General features: G+C 40.1%; 1 protein-coding gene across 2 annotated transcripts in view; it reads right to left on the reverse strand.

The window, feature by feature from the left end:
- Nucleotides 1-2,250: 2,250 nt before the first annotated feature.
- LOC122789986 (serine/threonine-protein kinase 26-like) overlaps nt 2,251-20,355 on the reverse strand; it is an 809,573-nt gene continuing 791,468 nt past the window's right edge. For both annotated transcript variants that reach the window (XM_044057496.1, XM_044057497.1), the window contains one exon: nt 2,251-4,784. In XM_044057496.1, coding sequence (XP_043913431.1) covers nt 4,760-4,784 — 25 coding nt within the window. In that variant the 3' untranslated portion in view covers nt 2,251-4,759. The remainder of the gene's footprint in view (nt 4,785-20,355) is intronic.

Consider the following 20,355-nt stretch of genomic DNA (forward strand, 5'->3'; position numbering starts at 1 on the left):
ATCACCTGTCCGCTCATGATTGGCAGTGGAGTTTTACAGTGTCGAGTTGCCAGCCCAGCGCCCAACCTTCCATAGAAGGCACACACACTCACGCACTCACTCCTAGGGCCAATTTAGAGAGTCCAATCCACCTACTGCCAGGGATAATTCATTTTCTTTGTTCAAGAAAACTGGCCTATAAAGTTGTGTTCTGTTTACCACTAATGACTGTTATGCCAGTGTTTTTACTTTCATACTCTCTTTCTGGACACATCTGCTTCAAATGAATACATTTTCTTGAAATTTCCTATCTTCAGAAACCAATGTGGACAATCTAATAACTTGTCCTGTAATGACCCAGTGTTTGACAAACTAGAGATGACAGTTATTTGCATGCAGATCTATATTACTGAATGTGGGTTTATACTAAACAGTTAGGCATACTATCATTTTCAATATCAACATACACTGTGTAGGAAATCAACTTTGTTGCAAAATGTAATGAGGTGAAGATAAGATAAGATAAAATAAAACTCATTCAACTTTTCTTTCTGACCTAATAAAAATACGTCATCCATAATGTGAGTATAAAATGTCATTCTTTGTGAATACCCAGAGATAAACGCAGAAGCAACTTTCTACTTACAGAAAACTAAATTTGCATGAGTAGTCTACAGCTGTCACCACAACCTCTCCTTCCATCTTTTAGCAATACTAGTTTCCAAAAGAAAAATAATTGTTAAAATCAGAACAGTTTGCAAAGCACATCCAGATTGATAGATGACTATAAATGTCTTTATTAAATAATCTAGTGCCATATCAAACTCAAATCCTAAGGTACGACAGTCCAAAGATGTTTCTATATCTACTGCAACCAATATTCCTCACTTTTAGTACAGCACTACTTTTAAGTTTTTTTAAATGAAATTTAAAAGCAAAACGATTGTTAGGAGTTCCTAAAAAATACAAAATTAGTTGGATGTTCCATAAAAAAGTAATCATACATGTCTAAACTGAATGTTGGCATACAGCAATTCCAGCAATTCACCGATAAACTTGTATACCATGATAATACTACATAAAGACTTGATTTTACAGGATATCTGTCAATAATATTTCTGTGTCTTGTATGCATCAGACCGTGTTCATTAAGTGCATTATCCCACACCTTTATCTGTATTCATAAATCTCAGTTCACTGTTATGACCCAAGTACTTAAGGGACATCTTTGAGGTAGAGAAAGAAGTATGTTTTGCCAAATGATTTGACAGCCTTAAGTATGCCACACAGGCTGACTCAAATATACCTGGTGTTTACTACAGTGGCATGCTGAAAGTGCTTGCCCATTTTCAAGGTTCCAGGATTTATTTGGGCATGGAAAAGTCAGTCAGCCAATTTTGCATATTCAGTTTTTCAGTAAACAGTTTCACTTCCTTCAGGAGTTGTCACTATTTACCCTTCTTGATGATATGAAATGAAACCTTTTTTGAACTGGCCTAATTCAAGAGAAGTTAAAATATGAGAACTTCAATTATGCACCCTGAAAACAGAGATTTTGTCACTTATTAGCATCATCGATGAAGTGGTAGTTACTTGATTCAATGCAGTGCTTTATCATGGTCAGGTTGCACTCTTTGCTGATCTCGCCTCCCCAAATGCAAATGTTCCAGAACACTTTTGCATTCATTAGCCTTATTGCAAGATTGCAGTTGTGTACATTTTTACTTTCATCTGTCTTTTGCAGTTGTGTGAACCATTTTATTTCAACCTTGCAGATTGTTTCTTTTTCCCATGGTTGTATGACTATGCAGGAAAATAGCTAGAGTGTGACAAAGAGTGCAGACACATTCCTCCCTCAACCAACTAGATGAGGTTGAACAAACTTTGCAGACTTGACCCAGGAGTGGAAGATGGCAGATCGAGGAAAGGACAAAACTTACTTTTTTGCTCGCAGATTGGGAGAATGGACTTTGTTTTCTTCCTCCAGCAAAAGTTGAAGGGCGTCAGATCAGGCAATGGCATGGGGGTACAAGATGAGTAAACTACAGCTCTGTCAGTATGGAACTGATTAGACAGCTATATTAACAAGAAAGATCAATTTGTTTCACAGAAGGCAGTGAACAAGAAATATCTTCTGTGAGGCCACTAAGCTTGAACTGCATTATACCAAACAATATATAAATGTGAAATATTACAGTCCAGGTACTCACTGCCAGGAAAAAATTAGAGAGACCTCAAAGTGGTATGTAATAAAATGCAACAAAAAGTATAGACTGTACATTACATTTAAATATTTATTTTAAACCATTTTCTAAACATAATCAAATATTTATACAGAGATGTACAAAGAACTCGTGAGAAATGCAGTTATTCAAGAATTGATTTTGAAACATTTACTCTGCAAAATTTCTAATCACTAATATATACAACTTAGAATGGCAGTTTACACTGCTATAAAAGTATGTAAATGGTATTCCCAAATTAAACTTAATCCTCTTAGAAAGTACAAACAGATGGCAGAACTTGAAGCTGATCCTTGGACAAGAAGATAAGAGCTGCTGCTGCATTAGTGCACCATACACATTGTACTACAGATAACTGCCTTGGCCTCGCTAATAATTGATTTGGCCTGTGACATGTTGAAACACCTTAGGTTACAACACTGTGATGACAAGCTTCATCACTGCTATCAGTTAAGGATTTGGCAAATACCATTTTATGGAGTGAAGAACACATTTGTGCAAAAGTCACATTTACAGGCTTCTTCTTACAACAAAATAAAGTTATATTTATTTTCAATTTCTGCCTTTTACAAATTAATTTACATCAACAATTGCACAGCTATAAATTTTATAAAAGCCTGGCTTAAAGCCAATAACACACTATACAATCTGGACAAAAATGCTACTTGTCTAACAGTACCATAAATATAAAGCAAGGTTTAACATAATTAACTCTTCTACAAGAAAAATGAGTGAAGATGCATGTTGTTGTCTATGGCATGTTTGTACAAGTTTCTAAAATGCATTAAGTATATACTAGATGTTTGAGCGTAATCTCTATAAAGCAAACTCAAAACCTGGAAAAAGTATGTCAATGTATTATCAAAGTACTATAGCCACCCCTGTCTGTTAAGAAATTACACTGTGAAGTATTTAAAACTGATATGCTTGTCATTTTTCTATTGTTCTAGCCAAGATAAATCCCTTAAGCCGAAAACTTTATACATCAAAACTCAAAATCTGCTTATGGCATTGGGAGACTGCATTCATGCTTCCTTTTCTGATAGCACAAAGCTCTGGTTTAAACTGGCGCATAGTCTTCATTTTAGCTGTACTCTAAATGTTGTGTACTGTTACACAGCAATAATACAAAGGCTGAACTGTGACAATAGTCGTGCAATAACTAAATTAAAATATACAAAGCCAACTTTGTGCTTTATCTTGAGAAACATTGACTCAATGCATTTCTTAACATTTGTATCATTCCTACTTCTTCATAAAGGCTGACAATGGCAGCATAAAGTTCAAAATCATAAAATCAGAACAGCAGTACATCATAATATGTTCTCCTTCAAGAACATACTGTTAATACTATCCATGCAGGCCTGAAATCTTTTAACACAGTCTACCAAACAATATGCCATCTTACAGCAGTTCATACATTACCCCACCTTGGTGAATGACAGTTAATGCATTCACAGTGGGACAGATAACAGATTTGCTAACCAAATTCCAAAGATCTTGCTCTCTGTGACTTATTCCAGTGTAAGGCCTATCTACAAAGCAGGTTTACAATGGATTCATTCGATTATACAGACAGCAAACCTTCTGGAATCAGGCCCAGTGATCTACATTAAGAAAACTGGATTACAAAATGGAAACACAATCTCAATACATTTACTGCATCTCATACCCTGTACTAACAACCTTCAAATAGGTTAAATAACTGCAGCTGCCACAAATATAGTATAAATTGAATGCAGCAGATGTAACATTCTGCTGCACTCGTGGCACTCCAGTTACTAAGCATATTTATCTACAATTAAGTAGAAAAGCCACATAGAATACTTTTAATTCTGTAAGTTGCCTTTCAATAATCAACTGTACACAATATCAAACTTAACAGAAAAAAAATGTTTTCTCAATGGGCTGACAGAGGTAGTGCTATGTTTCACTTGGCAAAAGGAACTCACTGCAAAGCAGTAGGCATCTTCTGTGATATACTGTAAAAAGAAACAATATAATGGATCAGCCGTGATGAAACCTACATTAATAAACCATAGCAACAATGTTTTTGTCATATAAAAGGATTAATTTATATTACTACTTCAGAATGTTCCTGATTCTCCCTTTATGAACACTAAGATTGAATAATCTCAATCTTCCACAAATAGCAAAAACACGTTCTTTTACCATGTCAACTGTGGCAGGTGAATTAAAAGCTGAGAAACATACTAAAGAGTGCTCTGTAGAGCAAAGGACTGTATCCCTAGGTAATTAATACAGCATCTAAGGAATCACATTTTAAACAGAGTACACAGTACTTTTTAAAAAAAAAAAAGGTAAAAAGGTAACATCTGCTTATGGCAATGCAAAATATTTTGTCACCATCAAAAATATTTTTCAAAACATTTTGAAGTTTTACTGATATGTCTCTTGATTTCAAAGGCACAACTTCTTGGGCTAAACACTGCCTAATAAACAAGGCGGCTTCTGTTTTGGAAAGGCAGTCCAGTCTTTTCAATGGAACCAGCAAAGGAATGTAACAAAGTGTTTCCTTATGATGCTTCATTAACAGAAAATCTGAAAAAGACAAGCAACCATCATTAAATACGTAAGAGTAGAGTAAAATAAATAAAATTGTCGGTACTTGCGTATTATCACAAACATGCTTTCTTGCCAGCCCGTTTTTTTTTGGATTGAGTTATTGAGTTAAGTAGCAATTTATATTTACCATAGATATCCAGTACAAAAATTGCTAACACTGAATGTATGGCACAACGTTTGAATGCGGAACTTCCAGGAATATGAACTTTTCAAGACAACCAAATGAGGAACATTCCTCATAAAGAGGTACTTGACAGATATGAAGTGTTATACGGACTAAAAATATTTGTTAAGATAGTAACTGCTGCTCCACAATGGCCATGGCTCACACTTGCTGTGAGCAAACAGTGATGGTTGCCTCCTTCATTTCTGAATTACTCAGATGTGACACACGTACGAAGAAGGTGCAGACAGCTCCAGGTGATCCAGTCGCAAGGTGCTGTTGGTAAGATACAGTACCACTCAGTGTGTGCAACTTGACAAGTAATCTGGACAGACACCAGTTTCTGCACTGACAATTACAGTTCCTTGATATTGGCAAATGAAAAGAAAGCTGTGGGGGAAATTAACCACCACAAGAAGGTAAATGTTGTGCCCTATTAACTGGATTCTCAAGTACTGTTGTTTTTATGGTCTAAACAGTACTTGAAAGTAGTAAATATAAAAACATGTACATTACACATGATCTTTTTTAAGGATCAAGTAAAGTTTTGTGGAAGGTAGACTGCGTACACTGTACAGCATTGAAGGAGTCAACAATCCTAATAATGGACTGGTAAGAAAGCTTGGTTGTGATAATACGCAAGTACCCAATTTTCTCATCAAAAAAGTTGTTGGAAATTAAGCTTGGGACAGACATCTGAAGGTTCAGTTTCACAGATCACATGGAATAACTGAGCTTGCATGATTTGTAGGTTTTAATATGCATACATAGAGAGAGAGAGATGTGTGATGGGGGAAAAGCTTATCGAAAATACTTGATAAAAAATGTATTTCACTGATATGCTTGAATGATTTACAGAAAATGTATTTCACGGATATGCTTGAATGATTTATACAACTGTTATACAGTGCTTTTCCCTCTTTACAAATTTTAGGAGAGCATAGTCTTAACACTGTTGCCCTGTGTTACCTCCAGAAATACTTGCATCTTCTCATCCTGGCATATAGATTTACTGATACTTTATGTTCTACATTGTGAAGGAACTGCTTCTTTACATCATTAATGAAACTTAACATGGTTAATTGTGGGAATGAAATGTATTTAACTTGCTTGTTAATTGCTAACAATCTCCTTTTCCTTTTTTGTCCAAGTTCAGTGTTAAGCTTTTTAAAAATGCTTACTAAAGCAAGATGGTTTAAAAAAAATGACCTTGTAAGCAATATCTATTGCATATCTATGACTTAAAGATTTTTTTCTTCAGATATTTATTCAAATCTATGTGAAATGGTCAAAAGTAAGGATAAAGTAGTGTTTGCAGGCTGAACACACAGTTTTCCTTTTAAGAAATGACGTACACCTCATGGACTGCATTCTAAGCCACCTTGTGTAATATTTGTCAAATCAGAATTATAGAATCATGGAATGTACATAGCAAGTGCACCACGTGGCCATTTTAACCTTATCAACATCATCCATAGACCTTACTTCCTTTTCCAAGGAGCAATAATTCAGCCAAACCAGGGGTGAATTTATGAATACTCATCCAACTATCTAATTCCTTGGTAAAGGAAGGCAGTATGTCAAGGCTTGATATCAGTAGCAGGTACCTCCCTTCACCACTAGGTATGGTGTAGCTATTTTTTTTTTCTGGCACTAGAGCCCCGTGGCTTGGGGCCTTCAACAAGGTTAAGGTAGTCATTCCTCACAGTCCTCTCTGTTGTGCAGCCCTATTGAGGGCCATCATCCAGACTTACCTTTTCAGTTACACTGCAAACCATGACATTGGCTCAGGTATCGGAATCACCTAGTTAAACGCCAAACGTGAAAAACAACAGGTATGTTTCTAACCTTATTTAATGAATTACAAACAGGCTCTTCTCTCATAGTTCCTAGGCTAGGGCATTTATTTTCACCATTAAAATTTGGCATCACCTTTCAGGAGCTCCCACAATCAAACTAGACAAGTGCCACACTTCCCATTAGACAATCACATTCATTCCTTAGGTTACCCGTTTACCACTCTGTTCCTAATGAACACTCATAAAAATCATGAATCCACAATGAAGACTTGCATTACCAGTACAATCAAGTGATATAAAAGTAGATATGACCAACCTACAGGGAACACATGCTGGCTGTGGGGGACCAGCCCCTTTAGAAGATGGGCAGGAGGAGGAATTTCTGACCTTTCAAGGAAGGTCATTACTATAGCTCAAAGACAGGCCAAGAAAGTAGGAGTTTTATCCAACTTCAAAGTCACTTTCTGCTGGATCCTAGGCTGGGTAAATTCGCAAAAAACACACACATGCAGGTAGCAGACACACCAAGCTGAACTCCTGAGCCACGGACAAGAAACAATCTGGGGAGCCATGACTGACTGAAGGCACCTGACAGCCACACCCTTGGGCAGGCCATAAAGTACTGCTCAAGGCACCCCTTTCCTCCAGTCTCAATAACCTCTGCCCTTCTACCACCCTTACTGAAGCTTAACCCACCAATTCAACATTATCCCTCATCTCCCAAAGGAGCTTGCAGATTACGTTTCCAACTCCAGTCTTCCTAGTCTCATAAGTGTACAATCTGGCCTTTGCCATATAAAGGCCATTCTGCCAGAAAACCTAAGACTGACATCCAAGAACATAAATGAGGCAGGCTTTAATAGGGCTGCTACTGACTTCTGTATAGCTTGAGATCTAAGACCGTTTAGTCTAGGTCCTCAAGATAGAGCAGAAGCTTCTGATACTGTAGATAAAAGCATCTTGATTTAATGACACCGTCCATGACTGGGTTGCCTCCTTTCATTTAGGCTGCTCATAGTGGGTGGTCTTGGGGGGTAAACTCCTTTGCCATTTATCTCCTACAGTATGGAGTGCCTCTCAACTTGCTCTTGGAGCATGTCAATCCCTTAGGAAAAGTTATTTGATGGAGAAGTTCTCTCATCAATGTTATGCTAATGACACTTAGAATCCAAAGGGAAGAAAATGTGTAGCTATGACAACACTATTGCAATGGCTTGTAGCTTCTTCTTTTGGATAGTTACCTGGTGCAGCTGCAGAATTTCAGAGCAAGACTGACTGGGGCTACTTGATCATGTAATATTACTCTATTGCTGCAGGACTTGCATTGACTGCCAGTCACAAGACAGAGTTTTAAGATTTTTTTTAAATATCTACGGCCTTCACAGTCTGGGTCCTTTCTATCTGAAACAGCTTCTGGTTGTCATTACACTGACTTGAAGCAGGCCATTGGGTGAGGGGCTGCTTGATGTTTCAAGACCTCCCATGGAATACACTGGTTAAAATTATGTTTGGGGTAAGTGACCCCACTGTCAAATGAGATACATTTCTTGAATTTACTGTTCGACTTGAGGAGTCTTTCACAGGGTAAGCATTTCAGCCGCTAGTAAAACTTCTTTTAGTTTAAAAAATGTTTTCTTAATCCATAATTTACTGTATTTTAATGTTTTACTCCAGTGTCGCCATATTTATAACTCGTACTGTCAGCATATACATCTGCCCATTCATTTCTTTTAGCTTGTACACTGCATAGTTTTGTAAGCTCTGTAACAGTTGAAATAATTGAAATAAATAACTTAACAGATGGATAAGAGATTGTGTCTTTTGAAACAGCAAACCTACATTACCTAACAGCAGGTTCCAATGGTGAAAGAATGAATGCGTTTAACATCAGACACTTTTGAGGGAAGGAACACATTGCAGAAGGTTTGACTGTAAAGTTTACAGCATACTGTCCTTCAAGAAGCTTGATACAAGTAAAAAAAATAATATGAATATAAAGGACACAAGATTAATTTCCTTGAGAAACACCAAGATGGCCGACTATTAGGGGAAGCTTATTCTCCGATCATGAAAGAGTTGTATGATGCACTGGTCACTTTTGTATAAAATTTGATGATTATTTTTAGTAATGAACCCCCTGATGTGGGGTTAATTCCCCACTAGTGCTGTGCAGACACAAGCTTTCAAACACAAAATAATTCAGAACATAAACATGACTACAGGCAGCAAGGCTACTTATTAACAAAAACCCCATAAAAACCATGGAGCCTTGCTAGCGGTGCCTTCCAAAGAAGAATAAAAACCAAAGAAATTCCCAATATAAACTAACAATTAAAATGCAGCCAATAACAAAGATAATTAAGCAAGTGATTCCATTTTATGGCACAGTTTAAATCAGAGTGGGTTAAACAGTTTTAATATCAATCATTATAAACCAAACATTCATCTAAAGGAACACTTCTAGCATTATGTCTAGGATGTTCTAAAAGTGATTCACAAATTTTAGTGTTTCTCTAAAACTAAGCAGTTAACACAGCTTTCAGTTCTATGACTCCTTATATTTTCTCATAGTCTAGTTTTTAGCTTTATAGTTACTTAATGTAAAGCACCTCACATGTGCATTACCTCTTGTGAAGTTCCATGCTTTATCAACCTGTAGCAGAACATAATGAATTTATCTTGTCAAAACATCTAGCAACACTTAAATAGAACAATGGCAGGGGCATTTTCATCAATCACCTGTTATTATTATTAGGATGTTGGAAAAGATTTCATATCAACATCTTCTTAATACTAGCTTTAACACTATAACTATGATTATAAGAAATACACGAGTATTAAATAGTCTGCGGTGGTGGTGCTGCGGTAGCTTTGTCGCCTCAAGACGTTGTCCTGTTTGATTCTCAGCTAGAGCATCTTCTGCGTGGAGACATGCGTGAATGGGCATACGTTCGTTGAAGGTTGTGCATCAGGGCTGGCAACTCAGCACGTAAAAATCAACTGCCAATCATTAGCGGACTGGAGTTCTGCTGTGGCGACCCCTAACCGGGAAAAGCCGAAAGACACAACAACACGAGTATTAAATAATTTATCTAATATTAAAATACTGCAACTTGTTTAAACTATATCTGCTTACTTATTACAAACTCATAGTCCAAGTTACATTCAGAATTTTCCTTCGTGCAGATATCCTTCTTGCATCAAATACTCTACTGAAAGTATTCCATTGTGGACTGTAATGTAAACTTCCCATGGGTTTTCATAACATTAGATCAATTACACCCTTTCTTAAGAAACATATTTAGAGGTAACCCAATTTCATTAAAATAATCATAATCACTGAATGTTCTTGTTGCCCTTAACTATTCATATGATAAATTTGATAGAGATGATGACTCTCGGCGTACAAAATATTCAGAGAGACTGTAGATTTTCTAAACAGTTTTGTGCACAGTTTATGTTCATCTGTAGCTACAACTGTTAATAGCTAAATTATGGACTTGAAAAGCTTTTTAAATGAGAGAATTTTTTAAACCTGTTATGAAATAACACATCACTCAGCTCATGCATACCCAGGGTTGCCAGATTTCTGACTGGCCAGGTAGGGACAAAGTAAAGACTTTATATTGTACTGTATCTGTTTACTTTATAATGATTTAGCATATTGTATTGTTTGGAAGTTTGTAGGGTATTTGTCCTCAACGCTGTGTTTAATTGAAATGGAGTGGGCGTATATGTTTTTAAATTTGTTGATTGACCCAATTAGGGGATTGTTTATTTAATCTTGTATGATTTTTTTCATTCATTTACTTGTTGTCTGAGGAAGGAGAGACATTGTGCCCTCCGAAAGCATGTGCTTACAATATTAAACCTTATTTCACTATTTTACGTTTTGTTTGGCTGAGTGTTTCCTTAAGCTCATTTTTCTTTGGTCTACAAAGTAAAGACTAAAAAAAAAAAAAAAATGAACATCGCAGTTCCGCAATTTTTTGATTGGCCCGTATACTGGTATACGGGCCAATCAAAAATCGCTAAACACGGAGCTACTTCTGTTTAATGCGGAACTGAGAGGTTCCACATTAAACAGAAGTAGCTCTGTTTTGCGATGTTTTGATTGGCCCGTATACTGCCATACGGGCCAATTAAAAATCGCTGAACACGGAGCTTCGTTTAATGCGGAAATTCCACATTAAACACAAGAAGCTCTGTGTTTAGCTATTTTTGATTGGCCTGTATGCCGGTATACGGGCCAAAAAAAAAAAAACAAAGCGGAGGCTGCCCGGGATTTAAACCGGCAGGGCAGGACTCGGGATCAGGCTGCTGATCTCGGGACAGTCCCGCCCAAATAGGGACGTCTGCCAACCCTGTGCAAGCCCCTTTTGAGAAAGAAAAAAAAAATCACTAATATACATGTAACAGTGCAAGACATACCACCTATAAAAGATGCTTATAAAGATATCCTGCTTCAAATAACACCAAATAGAAACTGACAAAAAACAGGGTAAAGGGGCACCAATGGCAGTGCCCCCTAAACTTTTGACACCAAATATTGTAAAAAAAAAAAAAACAGGTAAACAAAATTAAGTCAATCCCATAAGATTTTTTTTTACAAAAAAAAAATCATTGTGTAATAATATTCAGAAGTCTCCATACTGTGTACAGGACTAATATCATCATACTTGCATAACACTATACAGTTGTACTATAAATAAGCCAAAGCATACCCTCCTGATACTATCTCAGATATTTCTGTGGAAAATATCCAGAATCTTGTGTAAGAAAGTATGTGCAACATTAATTTCTTCACTTAATCACTTATGTTACTCTTTTAGGATAATTTCCGCAACCTGACAGAATACTGTTGACTTGGGTGATTCAAACAGTCCTTGTGTACTTTAAGACAACAATAAAAGTACCGGTGCTTAAAGAACATCTTTTCAACATCTTGCCGAGTGATATCCTAAAGAAACTCCTCTGTCTTGAATGCTTTATTTTCTTTGCCATATTTTTTATTATTCTCTGGAAGACCCTGCTGACAAAGCACACAGACACTTAATGTGATTTTTTTTCTATAAAGATACTTTCAGATAGGCCTAGATCAGACAGAATAGTTGTGTAAATTCTTACCATAACCATACATGTCCTTCTCTTCTATGTTGCAGTATTCTTTATATATGGGTAGTATTCAGCATCTTCAACCAGACGTCCAGCCAATATACAAAAGCTTTTAGCCACTGCCAGGGATGTTGCACATTTGCTTTGACAACGTCAGCCATAAAATGACTTCTGCATGTACAATCCTCAGAACATAAATGCCCCACGAGGAGCAAGAGTCCAAAGAAAAACAATAGGTCATCCAGTGAAGTGACAAGATGCAGGGAGAAGGCGGGAGGGACAGAATACTGCAACAAGGAAGAGAAGGACATATATGGTTATGGTAAGATTTTGTACACCTATTCTATGCCCTTCTATTCAATTTTGCAGTATTCTTTACATATGGGAGAGTGCCACAGCTTAATTGGGACCCTGAGAAGTGGAAGGAACAGAGGAAGGCTGCATGAAAGGACTCTCCACAAATGCATGAAGAATAGTCCTAGCAAAACCTACTCTGGACCTAGAAACAGAGTCCAACTTGTAATGTTTAGTAAAGGTTTGCACAGACAACCCAGTAGCAGCCTCCAAAATGGAACTAGTATCCATAACCTTAAAGAAAACCCTGAAGAAGCCACATATCTAGTGGAATGGGCTTTGAGAGAAGTGGGCAAGGACTTACCATGGAAATCATAACAAAACACAATGGCCTTAGAAATCAAGATGAAATAGTTTGGTTGAAAACAGGCAAACCCAGAGGCCTGGGATGGAAGGACACAACAAGCTGATCTGATTTTTGGATAGGTTTAATCTTGTGCAAGTAAAATCTAAGTTGCGTTTGCACATCTAGGGTATGCAAATTTTTTTCACTAGAGGACTGAGCAACAGGGAAAAAGGTAGGCAACTGGACAGATTGATTAAGAGCCGAGTCATTCACCACCTTAGGCATGAAAGAATGGTTGGTTCGCACGGAGACTGACTCTCCTTGTGGAAAACCTAGAAAGGTGGAGATGTCAAAGCCTACATCACAGAGACCCTTCCTAGCAGAGGTCAAGTCAACCAGGAGCATAGTCTTCCAAATGCAAAACCCCAGAGAACCAGAACATGCGGGCTCCAAGGGGGGGGGGGTAGAGTTAGCTTTTCTATGACATAATTAAAGTTCCCAGTGAGGAGGAATTGATTTCCTTGGGGGCTTAATATGTAGGATGCCTTCAAGGAAAAGTTTAACCTCCAATCTGGAAGCTAGAGGAGGTGATAATGGCAATCAAGCAGAAAGAGCATAGCAGTAGACTTACTGAAGAAAATAATAGGCCACTTTTAAGTAGTTCACACAGGTGAGAGACTACTACTGGAATATCCACAGAAAACGGATCTAAACTTCTATTAAAGCACCAGTTAGAAAATCTTCATTTGGAAATATAAGACTTTCTTGTATTGAGTTTCCTGGCCTCCTGCAAAATGCCAAGCACGTCCTGAGAGTAAGGGTGCCTGAAAGGGATCAGAAGTTGATCACCCACAAGGGTCAGTTGTGATGTTGACAGATGTGAAGCAGGGACCAGTTGTCCTGTGTAAGCAGGTCCAATTTGTGAGGTAACTTGTAGTGATGGCTTTTGGCTAACTGCAGAAGAAGAGGGAACCAATGCTGTCTTGGCCAAAAGGAAGTCAACAACAAGATTTTTGGTTTGTCCTGCTGAATCTTCAGCACAACTTTCTGCATGACAGGGAAGGGAGAAATGCATAAAGAAACATCCCCCTAACATGAGAGAGACAGGGCGTCCACCTTCCAAGTCAGAGGATGTTGAATCCTGGCACAAGAGAGAGGAAGTTGTCTGTTTTGAGGGGAGGCAAAGAGGTCCAGATGAGGAGTACCCCACTGATGAACCAGGTCCAGGAACACATCCCTGTGAAGCATCCAATTGTGGGAATGTGTCATGGACCTGCTTAATGCATCTGCCATAGTTCTGAGCAGAGGGTACGTAAACCGCATGAAGAGTGACCTTGTACTTAATGGGTATTTCCCATGCCTTGAGAGCTAGCCTGCAGAGAAGTTAAGATTTGGTGCCCCGGCTTGTTTATGTACCAGAGGACAGTAGTGTTGTCTGTAAAGATCTTCAGAGGACCTGGTAGGAAGAGAGGATGGAAAGTTTGCAAAGCTAGAAGCAGAGCCCGCATTTATCTGATGTTGACGTGCTCCCTCTTCTGAGATGGAGAACAAAGACCTTGAACTTTCCTGGACGCAAATGTTGCCCCCCCAGCCCATATCTAAAGCATCTATGAAAAGCTGTTGAGAAGGCTGGGGTAAATGAAGAGGAAGGCTTGGATTCAGAGCTGCTGAATCCACCAGAGGAGCTCTGTTTTCAAGCAAGGAAGAAAATGAATCCTATCATCTAGTGGATGAACATGCTGGGACTATGTAGTCTTTAGGAACTACTGAAATTTCCTCATTTGGAGTATTGTAAGGGGTAACATGGAAATTGTGGAAGCCATGAATCCAGAAGCCTTAGGAAATCCCTGGCTGAGATGGAAGGGAGAGTCAGAAGGGTCTCTATGAAACAAGTGGGAGATTGGGCCATCCTCTGTTGGGAGGCACACCATCATCAAGTCTGTACTAAGCCTGCACCCCATGAAAATGTGATCCCGTGATGGAGTCAAACTGGATTTTTTGCAATCTATTGTGAAACTCAGGCTTTGAATGAGATGAATGGCCGTGCACCGATTTTTAGACGAGATCTGTACTCTTTGCTAGGAAGAGAAGTTCATCCAGGTAAGGATAAACAGAAAACCCTGGTCCCTCAAGAAAGCAATGGCAAGGGCCAGGCACTTTGTGAATACCCTTGGGGCAGTGGAAAGACTAAAAGACCAGGCCGAAAACTGATAGTGCAAATAACCCACATAAATACATAAAAAATTCCTGTATAGAGGATGGATGTGAATATACAGATAAGCATCTTTGAGATCCAAGGAAGCCTGAAAGACTGAAGTGAAATGAGTGGAAAGATTAACTGCAGGGACAGCATCTGAAAAGAAGGTACTTGCAGGAAAGTGTTCAAGTGGGAGAGATCTAGAATTGGTCTCCAAGGGCCATCCTTTCTTGGGAACAGGAACATTCTTGAGTAGAAACCCTGAAACCCTTGCCTCCTTGATCTAAAGGTACAGTTTGAATGGAGCCTTGAGACATCAGTTGTAAAAGGAGTTCTGGAAATGGACGCAACTGATTGGAGGGGGGCTAGGGAATTCCTATGAAATGAGGGAGATTCTTCCAAGTCATACAACAGCCTTTTAGAATAATGGATAGGACCCAGGCATCCTGAGTGATTCCTGTCCAGACTGGAAAAGAAAGAGAAAGGTGAAGAGAAAGAGGTGTATGACTTCGAAGGGAAAGTTGACAGTCACAGAGAACTGGGTCTGGCCTGAACGGACTGCTGAGAAGATGGGACTGAAGAAGATGTTTTCGACTGAGGGGGTCAAAGACTTCTTGGACTTAGAAGCAGTAGAGGAAGCAGAGGAGGAATGAACAGGTCTCCTACCAAAAGAGGTCTTGACAGGGAAGTTTCTATGAAATTTCGGGATCAGAGAAACAAACAGGCGTTAAAGGTATTGAAGCTCTTTCCCTTTTTCCTGGAGAGCCTTAAATAAGTCGGCAGCTGCAAAGCCAAAAAGGGCAGACTTGTCCAAAGGAGCATCTAGTAACTTTGCCTTAATATCATCTGGTAAAGAGTCTCAGCCATGAATGTCTCCTAAGTACAGAGGCGGAAGCTCTAAATGATGCTTCAACAGCATCATAGCTACACTTAATGGAATGTCTAGCTACTTGAGAGGATGCAGCCAAAAGTGACATGACCTGTGTTTTAATCTCAGAATCTGGTAAAGAAGATAAGTTGAGGTAGCTTACTGGTAAATTGCATAGGCTATGGTGACCTGCAAGGGCTGTTTATTTTATATCACTGCAGTGGCTCTGCTGGACAGAGGCACAGGGAACTAATGGCTCTGCTGGACAGAGGCACAGGGAACTAATCTAAGGGGGCAGTGAAAGACAACGCATTCTGGCTAGGCTTACAGATGCCCTCAGGCAGATAGCCTAGTACATACTATGAACCTAGGCCTGTGAAGCTTGAGAAAGCAAAGCTAAGGAGTACCTACACATGCGAGTCCAGTAGTTAATAACTCTAACAGCTAAAGTGGAAGAGGTACATACCTTTTTACCAAGTCTCTCAAGAATCTTGCTCTCTTTACCAGATGGAAGAAGTTTGGCAGGAGATAACCTGGAAGACTTACCTAAAACTATAGAGACCACAGCTGGGTCTGCACAGGGACACTTATGGAGAAATTTGCAGTCATCTGGTACCTTATAAAATCTGTCAGGCTTCTTGGTAGTGGGGGCCTGAGAATATGGAGCTATAGAAGAGGAAGCAAATGTGTCTAGGAAAGCTGGAAGGACTGGAGGAACTCCTGAGGGAGAGGGAACCTCCATCTAAAGGAGGTCATAACACCTCTTCTGTTCTTTAGAAATCTAGGAACAATCCCATTTGAAGAACTCATTTTATTAATAGTCTCTCCAAAGGAGATTTCTTCTTGAAGGGAATCCCCTCCGTTGGATTCCTCCTCAGGGGATGCACATTCCAGAGGTGAGGTAATTCAGGTGGAATATGCCAGGGCATCATCATCAAAGGAAGAATCCTCAGAATCAGAGTCAAGCACCTGTGACTCAGCAGCTTGCACCAGAAAGGAAGTGAAAGAAGGCTGAGGAAGAGAGGAAGTAGGCTTCAAGGCCATCAAGACCTTAATCAGATCCTGGGAAAAGGCATCCCAATCCGAATGAGGAGAAGGAATGTTGGGATGTTTTGTCTTTTATTTCTTCTTCATATGTCTTTGTGAGAGGGGAGAAGAGGAACCCGATGTTGGGCTAACAGCTGACGCAGTTAAAGGAGGATCCTAGTCGCAACAGCAGAGATGTCGCCGGAGTCTTCCAGCACAAGCACTGGTCCCCCCATATTGCCCGAAATGGATGTCTGCATAGTCTCGGATGTGCTGGGATCCACTCCCTTGGCAGCTTCCACAGAGGTACCTGCCGAAGAAGCAGACCAGACCTCCAACCATGCCACTGGGTCTTCACTGACCTCAAGGGGTATGTCCGATGGAGAAGGCACAGCTTAAGATGATTCAAGTTTCTGCTTGCTCACTTTCCTCTTCAAAGTTGGCTCGGCCGAAGGACCCCCAGAACCCTCCACAATGTCTTCAGCCAGACATTTAAGCTGCTGATTCTCAAGATACAGACTAAGAGCTGACAGCCAACTATGCAAAGTCTTAGGCACAAAGGCCTGACAGATGGAACAGGATCGGTAGTTGTGACTAGGCCCTAAACAACAAAGACAGAGGTTGTGGCTATCTTTATGTGGAATTTGCCTTCCATACCTACACCTGCCCTTCCTGGATGACATGAACAAAAAACAGACAGTAGTAGCAAGAAAATAAATTACCAATGGGGCACTTATCAAAAAGCTGGTAGAGATGCACACGAAATTCGACTGCTGACCGTATGCATGAGTCAACCTTCCGGTTGGCGGCAGAAGACATCTGAGGATGGCATGTGCAAATGTCCTTTTATGGCTGCTGATGTCAAAACAGATGTGCGATGTCCCATGAACTGACAGTGGCTAAAAAATTTTGTACACTGGCCGGATGTCAGGTCGAATGGACAGAATACTACCCATAAGTAAAGAATACTGCAACAATGAATAGGAGGACAAATTACTTTACAGCCATGCAGATTTCACCTCTAGGAGATAATGACAGTCCCTGAAGCCTTTGTGTTTAGCTCTTTTAAAGCCCTTTGATTTTCCTAGTAAAGAATCATCATTGTACATTTAAAAATTGTTCGAAGTGGTTTGTTCAAAGATTACAAAATGCAGCACCATACTCAGCAATGGGTTGAATCAGTTGGGTAGAAAATGTTGCAGTGATCTCTCCAGAGTGACTAAATACACTCCTTAGAATTTATACTGGTGACACAATATACTTTTCTGACTCTTCCAGGTTCTCACTGGTCAGAGTATAAACTGTTACCTTCTAAAAGGACACTCAAAGTGTGCATCATGATTATGAAGTCCTCCAGAGAAGGGTTATTAGGAAGGAACGTTGTAGATGAGTAACATTTGTGTTCTTGTCATTTTCCACTACAGAACCAAAGCTCTTATCCTTCTCCTCCAAAATGTGGAGCAGTACACCTCTCAGAATGTGCAACACATGAGCAAAAGTTTGAATACATACTAAAACTTACTAAGAACTTCAACTAGGAAGGTCACTGGATGGTTAAAATGTGTTACTTTATACCTGCAAAAAAGTTATTCTATAGAATCATAGGAGGTTACAAGGCTATTGGCCCTGAGGCCCTTATAAGCCCAGCCAAGAGTTTAGCCAAGTCAGCACCCAAAGCCCTGGCCAGCAGGGACACAGGTGGAATCCCAGGGGTATCTTCTGTTTCCCGTCCAGTTATCCAGGTTGCGCTTAAAAAGGGATAATGAGGTACTCTGCTTGACGTGGACAGGGAGTCTGTTCCACAGATGGGGGAGTCTCTGGGACACAAATCTATCCTGCCAACAAGTCCTATTGATATCACAGACCAGGTTGAGGTTGCACGTGTGGGTTACTCGAGTGGAGCTTGATTTGCAGATATGCAGCATTCCTATAAATGCAGGGTCTGAGATTGTTTTGTATGCCAGAGTTCACCTCCGAGGAGTCTGTATGAAACTACGTAGAAGGACAAGGCTTTTAGCCTATCTGTGTAGGGTACCTGTTTGAGGCCTTGGATTCTCCTGGTGAAGAACCTCTGTAGTCCTCTCTAGCTGATGCATGTGCTTTGCGAGGTACATGCTGAAGGGGGCGCTGTATTCAATAATTGGCCTTATAAAGGGAAGAATACAGGGATGTTATGACCTCTTTGTCCCTGGATGGGATACCCTTTACTTATGAGGTGGGCCATGTAGAAAGTTTTCCGTACAACAGAAGCAACATGGTGGTCAAAAGTCAGGTTATCAACCTGGGTGCCCAAATCCCTCACTACTGATTGTGTACATAGGACATTGTTATTAATGTAATATGTGAAGACGTCTCTCCCCCCCCAAAGGGGATGATGATACATTTTTTGGCATTCAGGTTCCGGCCATGTTTCTGGCACCAGTCATTTGTTTGAGTGAGACCCTCTTGGAGAACTTCCACATCACTTGGGGAATTGATGACTGCACCCAGTTTGCAGTCATCTGCACACTTACCCAGCCATAGCCCACAGGTTTTGGCCTGCACCTCAGAGAAGTACAGCCGGAATAACAGAGGCCCCAAGACCGATCCCAGAGGTACGCTGCTTGTTACGGTCTGCTGCTTGAGGTGGCTTCCCTTATTTTGATTAGGAGGGTTCTATCAGTGAGCCAGTTTGCTACCCATCTGGTAACGTATGGATTGATGCCTAGTTGAGAGAATTTATCTACTATGCCTGATTAGGGAATAGTGTTGAAGACTTTGGCCAGGTCAAGGTAGGTGGTATGCACAGTCTTCCCATCGTCCATGGCTTTGGTGACTGTCTCAAAGAAGTCAACCAGATTTAACAGACATGACCTCCATTTGACAAAGCCAAACTGTCTGGAGTCGGGTGTTTGGAGGTTGCCAATGTCCCTGTTAATGAGGTCCATGATAATCCGTTTTATGGCCTTGCAGATCAGGCCAGTTAGGTTGATGAATCTATAATTTCCTGAATTGGTGGACGCGCCACATGTGTAAAGGGATGACCGTGGCTGTCCTCCACTCGGCTGGGACAAAGCTGGTACTCAGGCTTTGGTTGAATAGGGTGCCTAATGGTGCTGCAAGTTCATGCCTGAGTTCATGTAAGATGCAGCCTGGGATGTTATCGGGTCCCATGGAGGCTGTACTTTTTGCCTTTGAGAGGACAGTGATGAACTGTTCCCTAGAGATAAGGGGTGGGGGGGCAGGTACTGTGGATGTCCTTGATTTACTGATGTGGGGGACAGAGGGGAGAAGATTTTGCTGAATCTGTCAGCCAGGAGATTGGCTACATCTACAGCATTTGTGTATGTGGTGTCCTTGACCACCAGTTCTGAACAGATCTGGGTGCTTCCTTTGAGATTGTGGATATATGTGAAGAAGGCCTTGTATGACTGCCTCTAGTAGATGTAGCCAATTTGGACTCTAAGTTGGCCTTAGAGGATTTCACTAGTGCTCTTGCTTGTTCAGGCTAAGGAGAGATTGCTTCCAATTGGGAACCTGCTCCTTCTTGGTCCTGGACAGCATTTTCTTCCTTTTGTTATATAGTTTATTTACTGCAGATATCCACCAGACAGGTTTGCTCTTCCTTGCAGAGGGTGATTTTGTCCCGTCAGGTATTCCTGATTCCATGCATCTATATAAATACAAGTAGAGTATTTTGGTGTAGATTTGCACATTGGTGTCAGTTCCTACAGTGGGACAGGGGGCTGTGAAGCTGTTT

This window comes from Protopterus annectens, chromosome 15.part0 (assembly GCF_019279795.1).
Source record: "Protopterus annectens isolate FY-2018-M chromosome 15.part0, PAN1.0, whole genome shotgun sequence".
NCBI lineage: Eukaryota > Metazoa > Chordata > Ceratodontiformes > Protopteridae > Protopterus > Protopterus annectens.